Source organism: Nelumbo nucifera, chromosome 1 (assembly GCF_055504915.1).
Source record: "Nelumbo nucifera cultivar China Antique chromosome 1, China Antique-T2T, whole genome shotgun sequence".
NCBI classification, from domain to species: Eukaryota; Viridiplantae; Streptophyta; class Magnoliopsida; order Proteales; family Nelumbonaceae; genus Nelumbo; species Nelumbo nucifera.
Genome location: NC_142649.1, coordinates 125,599,643 through 125,612,667, shown reverse-complemented (window position 1 = coordinate 125,612,667; position 13,025 = coordinate 125,599,643). Strand labels below are relative to the sequence as shown.

The 13,025-nt window shown below is 35.2% G+C and overlaps 1 protein-coding gene across 1 annotated transcript; it reads right to left on the bottom strand.

Annotated features, from left to right (window-relative positions):
* Positions 1 to 6,300: 6,300 nt before the first annotated feature.
* Positions 6,301 to 11,086, bottom strand: LOC104609767 (multiprotein-bridging factor 1a). The gene is made up of 4 exons (XM_010276149.3): positions 10,762 to 11,086; positions 7,974 to 8,057; positions 6,851 to 6,933; positions 6,301 to 6,732 (listed from the first exon to the last, which is right to left on the bottom strand). Exons 1-4 carry the CDS (start codon positions 10,901 to 10,903, stop codon positions 6,613 to 6,615), a joined length of 429 nt encoding a protein of 142 aa, XP_010274451.1. The 5' UTR covers positions 10,904 to 11,086; the 3' UTR covers positions 6,301 to 6,612.
* Between the last annotated feature and the right edge of the window lie 1,939 nt (positions 11,087 to 13,025).

Below are 13,025 nucleotides of genomic sequence, written 5' to 3'. Positions count from 1 at the left end.
CTCGGGTCTTTACCTGAGGCCTCTAACATCTCTTGTTTTGTAGTACCTTGGATCTCCAAGGACCTCGTCACCAAGCCGACGACTCGCAGTCCTCAGCTTTTACCGTACTCAGAAGGGAGCATCTCGCCTTGACCCACAGTCCTCGGCCTCGGCTCACCCTCCTCTGAATCCTCAAAGCCTTCGAAATTTGGGAGCAAATTTACCTCATTGCCCTCGGCTAATCTGGGCGGCAACAACAAGCATTAATTTTTTTTGGTAAGAAAAATATTTAATTACAAAGCAAAAGGCCAAAGCCAAGGAACAACAAGAGAAAGAAACATGAAGCATAAAAACTAACAAACAACGCCACCACCAATTGAAAAGCAGAAGAAATGGAAAAATAGTTAACCACCAGACCAATCAACAACTAGAGCACCAGCCAACCAAAAGGGAGCAGCATCCAGCCACATTTCCGGTCCCAAGAGACCTCTTTGAGCTGCAAGCAACTCTCAAGCAATCTTGAACTATGGTAAAAATCTTAGTAGGACAATCAATCCCTTCCTTTTGGACCCAACTAACTAGTGATTTATTGTCACTTTCAATAATTACCCTCTTAATCTGCAAGTCTCGAGCAAACAATAGCCATTTAGGACAGCTAGAGCCTTTGTTTGAAGAACTGAGACAGTTGAAGCTTTGCCACCACTTAGCCGCCACAAAAAGACCTCCATGATCCCTGATAACTAAACCAATAGCTGCTGTATTAACTACCAAAAAGGCTCCGTCCACATTCAATTTCAATGAATCAGCTTGAGGGGGAGTCCAAAAAACAGAATTTACAGTCTCTCCTTTAGAAAGGGGCTGTGTTTGTGATGAAGTAGCTTCCAACTTCATAAGTTCTTGGAGTTGATTCAGAACCCTATCAATAACAAAGCTTGGGTTAGATAAAGCATCATTAAAAATACTACCATTCCTATGGAGCCAGATGTTCCAACAAAGAAGAGCTATAGTAGATTTCAGTTCTTGTTTCGTATCTGTAATAACATTGCACAAAGAGAGCTAGCCTATTAGCCAATCCTTAAATGACGATATAGAAGGGAGGGATTGCATTCTAATCCCCAAAGGGCTACCAAACCAACAGGCTTTTGCCAAATCACACTCACAGAGAGTGTGTATAACTATTTCTTCATCCTTTGAGCAGACAGGAGAGGTGGCAATAGTCATAATTCTCCTCTTTACCAAATTTGTCTTAACAGCCTCTGTGTCAAGGCAAACACACCAAAGGAAGTGTTTAATTTTTGGGGGCACTTTCAGATTCCAAATCTGGGACCGGGGTTGTTTATCTCTTACGCCTTGAGAACTTGAGGATTCAACAAAGTTACTTGTTACAAAATAGGTAGATTTAACTGAGAAAGTGCCTTTCTTATCAATGTCCCAGGTTTGTTTGTCATTCCAATCGAAGAGAGGGGGGTTTGATTTCCAAAATTTTCTGGGCAATTGGAGGGATAAAGGTATTGATGATTAGGTTTGCGTTCCACACCTTGCTGTTTGGAATGAACAAATCACAAACTTTTGAAATATTGGAGTTATTTGGCTTTGGGCCTATGATTATGAAGCCTGGGATTCTAGGAATCCATGGGTCTCCCCAAATTGCAATATTTCTCCTTGAGCCTAGAGACCATCACACTCCTTCCTTAATAATCTCTCTACCCACTAGGATACTTTTCCAACCCCATGAACCTGATTTAGGAAGATTATCATTTAAAAAAGATCGATTTCTAATATATATACTTTGCTCTTAACGCCTGAGCCGATAGACTATCCTCACCCTTGGCCAGCCTCCAAGCCAACTTGGCCAGCAAGGCCTTATTAAAAGAGACAGGGTCTCTAAATCCCAAACCACCAGAAAGTTTATTTTGATTGAGGTTTTTCCAACTAACCCAGTTAACCCCTTTCCTATCCCTTTCCTTGTCCCACCAAAAATCCTTTTGTTTCTTCTTTAGTTTCTCACACACCTCACTTGGCAACTTGAAGCAAGACATGATGTAGACAGAGACTGCATCGAGAACAAACACCCCCTTTCCTGCTAGGCTCAACCACTTATTTTTCCAATTAGAGGCCTTTCTCTCCGCTTTGTCAGTTAGGAATTCAAACATTTTATATTTTGATCTACAAAAGTGGGAGGACAGACCTAAGCAAAAAGAGGGTTTTTCCGTTCTCTTGATTTGCATGCTTCTAGCCAATAACTATTGAATCCTACAGTGCACATTTTTACTAAAAGTAGCTTCAGATTTGTTTAGATTCACCTATTGTCCCGATGCTTGCTCATAAGTTCTAATTGCCTCCAAAACCATCTGACCTACAACTAGATCAGCTTTGGTGAAGATGGATCTGTCATCTGCAAAAAACAAATGGGAGATTATTGGACATCTAATGTTAATCTTGACACCAAAAATTTTCTTTTCCTGCACTATCTTTAAAAACATCCTAGAGAGCACATCTGAGCAAAGGAGAAAAAGGTAAGGGGATATTGGGTCACCATCTTTAAATATTTATTATTCAATTATGACATCATGAGTTTTGTTTTTTTGAAAACTTGGATAATTGACCTACCATTTAGATAAGAAAATAGCTTTACTTTCAAATTAGTTTTAAATTATATGTTTCATCTACATTATATAAATAAGATTTACTTATCTCACTTAATTTTTATTTGATATAATTACTATATAATTTTTATATATTATTTTGATTACTTGTACTGTTTTAGTTTTTAAAGATTTATTATTTAATTATCATATCATCGATTAATCCATTTAACCTAAACCATCCATCACCCAAAAAGAAAAATAGTTAGATTTCTAGGTTGACATTAAATTTTGTATTACATTTCCATCATTGATAAAATTATTTCTTATGTGTAATACTTTTTGTTCAATATAATGAATGTATTATATTAGAGATGTACCCAATATTTTATTTTTTTAAATATATAACATTAGATATGTGCAAAGCTTTTCTCTAATTTTTATTTTTGTGATTCTTTGCATTTTTTATTTTTAAATAATGAATGTATAATATTAGAGATGTACCCAATATTTTATTTTTTAAATATATAACATTAGATATGTGCAAAACTTTTCTCTAATTTTTATTTTTGTGATTCTTTGTATTTTTTATTTTTAAAAATTTTATTATTTGACTATGATATCTTTTCATTTATAGGATGATTTTAAATTTGACATTCCATTTTCATCTTTAATAAAAATACTTCTTATATTTCATAGTTGTTTTTGTTTAGTATAATGAATATACAAAATTGGAAATATGTCCAATTCTTTTTATTTTTTTGTATTATATATTTTATATATTTTAATTTTTTATTATTTCATTATGGCATTATTTATTAGCCCATTTAACCCCAAATGGTTGAATAGATTACCCACCACTAGGGATGTAATCGGATCGGACTCATCCAAATCAAATCTGATTATTGAGAACCTACATCCAAATCAGATCTAAAATCTGATTGAATTTAAAGACTTGAATTCGAATTTAATCCAACTTCGCTATAAATTTTCCAAAATACCAAAAAAATAAAAAATATTTATTTTTCAACTTTTATATATAACAAATTAATATAAATATAACATAATAAATTTATTATATATAAATTCATATATAATATAATATACAGAATATATTTTTATGATCTTAAATATAATTATATAAAATTTATATATTAAAATTAATAAACATTATAATATAATCGAAGTTGGATATTAATCAGATCGGATGTGGTTAAATCCTAATCCGATTTGATTACATAAATACATCATTCAAATTCGAGATAATTGGATCATATGTCGGATCGGGCCTCAGATTTTTGGGTATCATTAACAAGCCTACCCAACACCTGGAGGGAAGAAAATAGTTTAGTATTCAAATTACTTTTCAAAATATTTATTTTTATACTATTAAAATTAATGTTGTGGGTTTGATTAGTAGAATTTAATGATGAGAAAAATATATCTTAATTATAGCATTTAATAAGAGAATATACCTTACATATGAGATTTAATGAGAGAGAAAAGGAAAATAGTTTTATTTTCAATTGGTTTTAAATTTTACATTCAATTTCCATCATTAATAAAAACATTTCTTATTTATCATACTTATCATTGTTTAATATGTCATATATATGATGTAAAAAATGTTCTTATTTATTTTAATTTCTATATTATTATTTTATTTTATTATTTAATTGTGTAGACTGAAATATGCCACACCTTGCAGAACACCCATGGATGCAAGGTTCAAAGTATTGACACGTATCGGCTGATACGTATCGTTCCGGAACCTCCTCGATATGCCCCTATAGTGGGTGTATTGGGGTTCTGACCGATTCAGGGGGTGGAAGAGCCTTAAACCAGCCCCCCTGAACTGATTTCGAAAAAAATATAAAAAAGTATAAATAACAGTATCGATATTGCTCGATATGCCCCTACCGGTGTGTCGGGTGTATCAATATTTGAACCTTGCATGGAGGTGTGAATTTGTCCACACATTTTTTTCCATGGTGTAGAACAACTACTTTTGTTGGGGTGTGGTGTGGATGAAAACACACTATCCAATTTCTCATCTACGCTATAGAACACCCCCTAAAAGCAAAAGTAGAGATGAATGAATATGAAGGACTTATAAAATGGCAATTAAAAATAGAATTTGAATTAATTCTTACAAGGGGAAACCATGAGGATAGAAATCCCAATGCAACTAGTTAAGGTTAAGAGATGTAAAAATAAATAAATGAGAATAATTTTTTTTCAGAGTACTTAATGGTTAAAATAAGAAATTCATATCCAAACTAGTGGTGAATGGGGAGCAAATAGTCCAGCCTGATGAGATTGCAAAAGTTTTAGTTGATCACTAGAGGACCCTTTATAGATTTCTGCCACCTTTTAGAGCACACTATATTGTGGAGCAATCTACACCAAGGTTCAAAGTATCTACCGTATTGGCTCATATCAGTCGATACGTATTGTTTTGGAGCTCTTTGATACGCCCCTATAGGGGATAGGGGCGTATCAGGGTTCTGACTGGTTCAGGAGGTGGAGGAGCCTTAAACTGGTCCCTCTGAACCAGGTTTGAAAAGAAATAAAAAAAGCACCGATATGGCCTAACACGCCCCTACCAGCATATCGAGCGTATCGATATTTTGAACATTGGTCTACACCATATCTTAAAATCTTGTCCACGGTAGACCTTTTCATGCCACTAGTTCCAAAATTGATAATTCCTTATTTCGTTGAGTGCATTTTACCCAAACTCAATAATTCCAAAATCATGTATCTTTCCTTTTAATAATTTATATAATTTGTATAAAAATTGTCAATTTTTTTATAAAATTATTTGATTTTATAAAATATATATTACTCTTGGCAAGTTACTGAATTACTTTTTATAATTTTTATTAATTTTTTACAATATTTTATTTATTTTTGTGGTTTATTATTGTTTTTTAATAAATGCTTTTCCCTAATTATCTTAATTATTCATATTATATAAATGCACCAACTTGTATTGTCATGGTTAAATTATATTATTTTTGTATAATATAATATTACTTAAAAAATAGAATATTGTTTACTCATTAACAATGTAGATCATCTCACACATTGTAAGTGAAATGCATGGAATCAAAAGATAAGAGTATGGATTGAACTACGCCACACTTGGCAAAAAGCCTATGGTGTAGTATGGTTCGGTCCAAGGTTCAAAGTATCGATACATATCGGTCGATACGTATCGTGTCGATGGCTTACCGATACACCCCTCCAGGGGTTGAATTGGGTCAGCCACCAGTTCAAAGGGTAGTCAGGCTTTAAACTGACCCCTCTGAACCAATTTCAAAAGTACAAAAATAAAACTAAAAAAAATGTACTAACACAAACCAATACAATATTTGAAACCTTGGTTCAGTCCACCCATTTTTGAACAATTAACCTGCTATGATGTGATATGCATGTATCCATACACAAGTGTAATATGAATTAAAATACATTACAAATTTCTCATCCACACTACAAAACACCCCCTAAATCTCGAGATTAAAATTTTGCTTACACATGCTTAAAAAATACAGCATTTCAGCCTTTAAACCTTAATAAAAGGTTAAAGATAAACTGGAGACCAATTGTTTAATACGGTATAATAAGGAAATTTCAAGTGCTTGAGGTCTAGCAGATTTGGCGAAAATAATGCTTCCGGGGAAATAAATCAAAGTTAACCATCGAACTAATCTGGAATACCATAGCAGCAACAGAGAAAATTTTTCGACCTTGCTATTACTTTATTCATAGATAAATTTTTCCAAGTACCAAAAGACTAAGAAAGTTAAGAACACATTTGACATTGTCCAGGCGCGAAAGGAGAAACAGCAAACGTAGGTCGAAAGAAGCCAAGTGAAGATTGGACAATACATTTGATTTGGTCTCACAAAGCCACAACAGAGATCTTCCTTACAGACATGCCTAAACGACGGTGAAGGCACCTTAACTACACAAGAAAGTCGCATCCAGCCACAACCACACCTACACTCAACAGCTTGTTCCCCGCTCTCCCCTACGTACTCCTTTACTTCTTTCCCCGCAGTTTCACACCGAGAGCCCTCTCCAGCTTGGTAATTATCTGTTGATTTGGAATGGCTTTCCCAGATTCATACTCTTGAATTACTTGGGGCTTCTCATTAATCATCTGCACAAAAGAATCACAGGGTTCAGCTTCTTTTTCTTTCTTCAGGACAACAATTTACAAACACAAGTGTCTATTGTACATGCAAATGTGCAGCACAGAGAGAGAGAGAGAGAGAGACCTGTGCAAGCTGGGCCTGAGTGAATTTCTTGTCCATTCGAGCTTGCATGATGCATTTCTTTAGTTCAGTAGGTACACGCTCATCTGCATCAAAATAAAACGAGACCTCACATACATGTTGCCACAGTAATGACTAAAACTAAAAAGTTTTTCAAAGTTACCTCGGGAAATATTACACTGACCCCTAATGCAAGTGCGTCAAAATAGCATGCATGTTTCATTCTTAAACCAGTGTTTTACCCAATTGCATTCTTGACCAGATTAATCATTACTCGTATGTATGCATCACATACGTACATTACATCACATGATCTGAGGTTCTGAGCCGAAGTAAAAGATAGCATCATAATATCATAACAAGGATCACTTAAATAAAAATTTATTGTTAGAAACAATATAATATGGACTCTGACAAGAGAATTGAAATCCAATTTATTGCACAGTCAGCTGTTTCAAACATAATCTTGATTTTGCTTTTCGAATGCCTTCTTTTCTAATGTATCACAACAAACATGTGCCCGGCTTATTTTTAATTTTTAATACTGTCAACTTCTTACAAGATAAGGATCAATGGCATTCACCATCCTACTTTCTAGAAGGCAACCAAGAATCCCTAGTTCTGAGCTTCATTTGGAAGTAGAAATATCCATGTAAATGAGACAAAGGTGCTTATCATGATAGAGGAATCATAGATCTATCTGACATAGCTGTGTGTACGTAAGCTTTTTATATTTATTTATATTTTATTATTTTTTTTAGGGGTGGGCGGTCAAGTATTTGCTACTTATTACCTATGATATATATTTCTTTCCCTAAATAAGAGTGGTTTGTATCGAGTTACAAGGAATGCATATTCACCTTTACCACCACTAGTTATGGCAGCTAACCAAATAACCACAGCCACAGTCTACAATGGATCAAAGAAAAGTCCTGTTATGCATAGTCATCCACTGGAATGCCTTAAAGATCTTTTAACCAGAACTTTCAAACATCAGAGATATTATTCAGTTCAGCAAAAATGATAATGATCAATCAATCAATCAAACAAATGCACTAGATGTAAATTGAAGAAATTGTAGCATTGTAGCACTGCCACTGCTCATATAGGGCATTCAAGTACTCACGAGCAAGATTCTCAGTCTCATCATCCAACTTCCTTGTGTTTAGAGAAGTGCTGCTAGAGGCAGACCTGTTTGTCCCCGCATTAGCTGTAGGAGAAAAGTAGATAATAAACAAGCATAAGCTTTGGCAGTGAAAGATCCACCATTATTTCTATGAAAGACGCCCAAACAAATAATAAAAACAACTGCAAATATCAAACAATTGATCAATATTCTCATCGTTAAAAGGTAATAGTAATAATGATGTTTAATATAGGAATCCAATGACTATGCAAGAGGGATTTTCAGCAATTGCATGTAGAAATGTTCAGACAGATTAAATAGTGTTCAGCTCAAACTAATTATCCGCATATGTACATGAATTTCAAACCAAGATCAGTGTCAAGGCATTGGTATGGGTATAATTTTGAAGGATAGGCAGAGAGTATCAAGGTTCAAAGTATCAACACAATATGGCCCTGTATTTGGTGTATTGTACCACAACGAGTTACTGACAGGGTGCCAAAACACTTTTTTAAGGCTAATCCCAAAACCCCTTATTTTATACATTAAACGATGTTTAACCTTCTCCCTGCCATATTTTTGAAATAAAAAACTTGAAAAAAAGGTAATGTGTGTGGTACCAAGTACCAGTACACCACTTCTGCCGTATTGGGGTGTATTGATACTTTGAACCTTGGAGAGTACCACAGCTACGTTAACCAAATCACATCACAGACTTATGTGCAATACTGGTCTCCAACAAATGTTTAGAAAGACACTGACGCACCTCAGGATTTTCAAAACAAAGACAAGTATACTTCAGCCATGAGCCATCTCAATTTGAACTTACTGTTAACATATTGTCTTAAACCACCCTTATTGTTTACATATTGTCTTAAACCATCTCAATTTGATCTTATTTTTGGTTAGTAGAGTTAGTCACCTCAGGGCCAGGCCGCCTAAGACACTTATCATTGTTTCTTGGGAGATAAGCAAGTATACTTCGACATTTCGCTTTTTTCCTTTAGGCTATGTTTGGTTTGAAAGAAAGTGCAGGGAAAAGAAGGGAAAGATAAGGACAATTATCAAAAAAAAAAAAGAAGGGAAAGATAAGGAAACCTTTACAAACCCTGTATAGGTTTCCCTGTCTTTCCCTTCCTTTCCTTACCTTTTCCTTCAAACCAAACATAGCCTTAGTGCTTAACGGCAATAACAATTGTCAGAAAACTTGGGAGTACTTTAAGACAATACGTAAACAGTAAGGGTAGAGTTAGTCAATTTCCTAAACCATAGGGATACTTTAAGAAATTTTCCCTTAAATTAAACATAAATTTTGCACTAGCTTAACCAAGATACTCATGGAGTCATCCCATCTTGATTTCAGCATTACCCAATTCAGGTCTCAAAAACTAACTTTTGGAACCTTGATGCATCTCCTTGGAGCTTATTGTCTAAATAGTAACAGTCATAAAAAAAACAATGCTTTTTGGACTGACTGTTTTGAATATGAAAAAAAAAAAAAAAACTTAGAAGCAAGTGAAATTGCACATCATAAATTACTTCATTATTCTTATTTAATTCAGCATTTTTTGATAGATATTATTTAATGTCCTAGCTTCATTCAATGCTTCATTGTTAAGCAAGTTCTTCATTCAACATAAGAATGAAATTGTTCATTGATGCCACATTGAAGGTAAAAAAATCAAGTTAAGTGATGATTTAACACAGTTCATGTTCCATATCAAAATATTCATAAAAGAAGTTAAAAAACTCTCAACCAAGGATCAAGTTTTCATTGCTAAATAGATTTCCCAATTCCCACTCAAAGAAGCTAAGAACTAATACCCATTGTACAACTTTATGAGGAAGTGCTTGCTCAATGTACGGATCAAAAACAACCTCAACTTGAAAACGGAAATAGTTGAAAACAATACTTAACATGCAACATATAACAATTCTAGTACTGTGGTGTCTTAATGTAGATATAGACAAAACGCAAAATGTAACAGAGACATGCCTGAACATATGATGCAAATTTTCATATAAGATTGCCCATTCAATTTCTTTCCAATGAATATCACCTGACAAATTTATCAATTATCTAATTTATAGATTTCATAGTCAATGGCCATCTTAAATAAAAATTAATTCTATGCATTCTTCTAACACCTAAGTGTTTTTATGCCTTATTCCTTTTAGAACGGAAAGTGATCAAACACGTCCAAAGCTGACAGTGGACTTGCCTATTTCAACCTTCACAGCATCAGCATCAGCATCCTCAATTATATAAATCATATTTTCATTTCTGTACCCCCACTTCTTATCTTGGTTTTAGTACTGGAACCAAGATACAAATAGCAACCAAAACCCAAGTTCTACATTATAGAGAGATATGACTCGTCTTGTATTCCATAAACACATAACTATAGATTTCAAAATCCAGACCCTCCTCCCCCCGAAAAAAATAAAGTAAAATAATTTCCATTTATAAATCAAGATAAAGAATCAAGTCTTGATCAGATAATCAATAGTCTCTTATCCATCGATCCCTCTTTATGTACGCCCACTACTTCATTCAATTGCAATAAAAAGGCCAAACTGCAGCTTAGAAATTTGCACGGCATGGCCACACTAATACACATCAACTTATAGGAACCTATTAATGAATCAATAATGACAACAAAGGAAACCCTAAAACGAGAAACTACAGCAATCGAAAACCCCAGACATGGTTATTGATACGGAAAGATGGAGAGTGAAGAACGAGATCAGAAACCCTAATCAGGTAAAAAGAGAGCTGGAAGCGTACACTTCTTGACGGTTTCAATCTCGGCGCCCATACGACGAGCGGCGTTAACGGCCTTCTCGTCCTTCTTGGCAGCAGCGGTAGGAGCCTTCTTCCGGATCACCACCGGCTCCCAGTCCTGCGTCAAGGGACCAATTCCCGCCATCTTCTCTCTTCTTCTTTTATGATAACAAACGATCTCTCCCTTCAGTTAACCTTCTTCAGGGCTTTTGGATTTGGATCAGATTTGGAGCTTCACTTCGTCTCTCTCTTTCCCTGCTGCGTACTCGGTAGCGGGGGGGAGGGGGGTTACGGACTTACAGTGACAGAAATCAGAACTCGGCAGCTTGTCTTGTTTGGCTTGAAAACGGATTAAATAGAGTATGTGAAATGCTATCACCACGGTCATTATTGGTCAGGTACAGGTAATCTTTAAAATACAACCGAGCATGACTTGTCGTACAATAAACTGCCATGGGGTCATTCCGTAGTGCCAGCATATGGTCAATTCGATGGTCATGCCCCGTTAGTTACTTAGCTTTTCTCCCAAGAAAGAAAGAAAAGTGTGTTTGGCGGGCCGGCCCTTCTCTTTGAATCTTTAGCCACCCTTGGGCTTTGATCTTGGGCCTCCATAACTAACATCCGCATGTCTAATGGGCTGGGAGCCCTCGAACTTTGGCGTTAAAGATGGTCGAAATTTAGTATGACTGAGTTTGGAAAGAGTATAAATGCAAATATATAGAGTGTAAAACTTATAGATTATATTATTTTATACATATTTATGTTATATATATAAGACTTAGTTTGAAAGGAGTATATATGCAAAATCTTGTATTTTATATTATTTTATATTTATTTATATTATATATATTTATATTTGTACTTTTTCCAAACTGAGCCTAAAGGGCCTTTATGGTTTAGCTCATGGACTAATTCACCTTTGCGTTTATATACTGTGACAATTGTTTAAAATTTCTTTTACCATTAATTTTTCGTCACACTTCGTTTATATGTGATTCATATATTTTTTAAATTCTTAAAATACCTGTTTATGATTTCGCTCCATCTCAACCTTCGTCTCTGTCTCTATTTTCCATCTTGGACTTCGTCTTCATTTCCCATTCGTCTTTGTCTCCGTCGTCCTGTCCTGTCAAAGGAAATCAAAATTAAAATGGGATTCTATTCTTGCTTTGTTCTCTCCCTATAATTTCTCATGGTTTTTCATCTCACTCTCCAAGCGACAAGAAAGCAAATAATACAAAATCCATTCACTTTTGTTTTAACTTTTATCACACTTGATCTGTAAAAGACCTCAAGCTTTGCTTCAGATCTCTTTGTTTCTGCAAAAATGGCGGTTGGTCCATGCAAATGGTTTCCTTAGGAAATCGAACGGCGTGGGGACTGACGTGGTAGGGCAAGTGTAAACTCGGCAGAGATCAAAAAGAAAAGAAAGATTTGATTGTTAAGACAACGCGAAATGTCGTTTTGTTCCCTGCCAGTTTCTATGTTGTTGTTTACAATTTTGAAACTAGATTTGAGATTTGTTGCTCTTGTTTTGGCGGTTTACGAAATTTGAGGGTTTTTCGTTTTGGGTGGAGGCGGTTTTATTCGGAGGAGTAGATGAGAAGCTAGGTTTTAGGTGGGAGATTTCTCTTTTTTACTCGTTTCTTTCGCTGAGGCTTGTGTTTAGAACTTTGGGTATGAATCACAGCTTTCAGGCTCAGGAATTGCAAATGCAGGCGTCCTTACAACAGAGACAACACATGAGGAGTCTCGAGACTATAATGAAGGAGAAGGATGAGGAGCTCGCTTTATTTCTCAAGATGCGGAAGCGCGAGAAGGAACGAAACAATCTTCTTTTGCTTCAGAACTCCGAAGAATTTGAGGCTCCTCTAGGTACAACTTTGTCATGTTCCTTGGCGGCTTTAGGTTTCCCATATTCTAATCGAGGAGTTCAAGCTTTCAGTTGATCCGTTAAAAGCTATGACCTGATCTTGTAAATTCAAGTTTTTTTATCTCATGGTTTCTTGCTAAAATCTTTGAATTAATTTCCATGCCATCACAAAGACGGTTATGGAAGGTGAAGAGACATGGAGGATGAGTCCGGATCTGCTAACCACGCTTGTATGACCACATAACTGACCACCGCATGAGAAGATAACACCTGTCCATACACACGCAAAACACTTTGACATGTGTGGGGAACTAATGGAGGGGTGTTAAGCCCCACCGTTAACTTCCAAAAAAGTTTCAAACTCAATTTCAGAAATAGTATTCTCTTCTTCGTC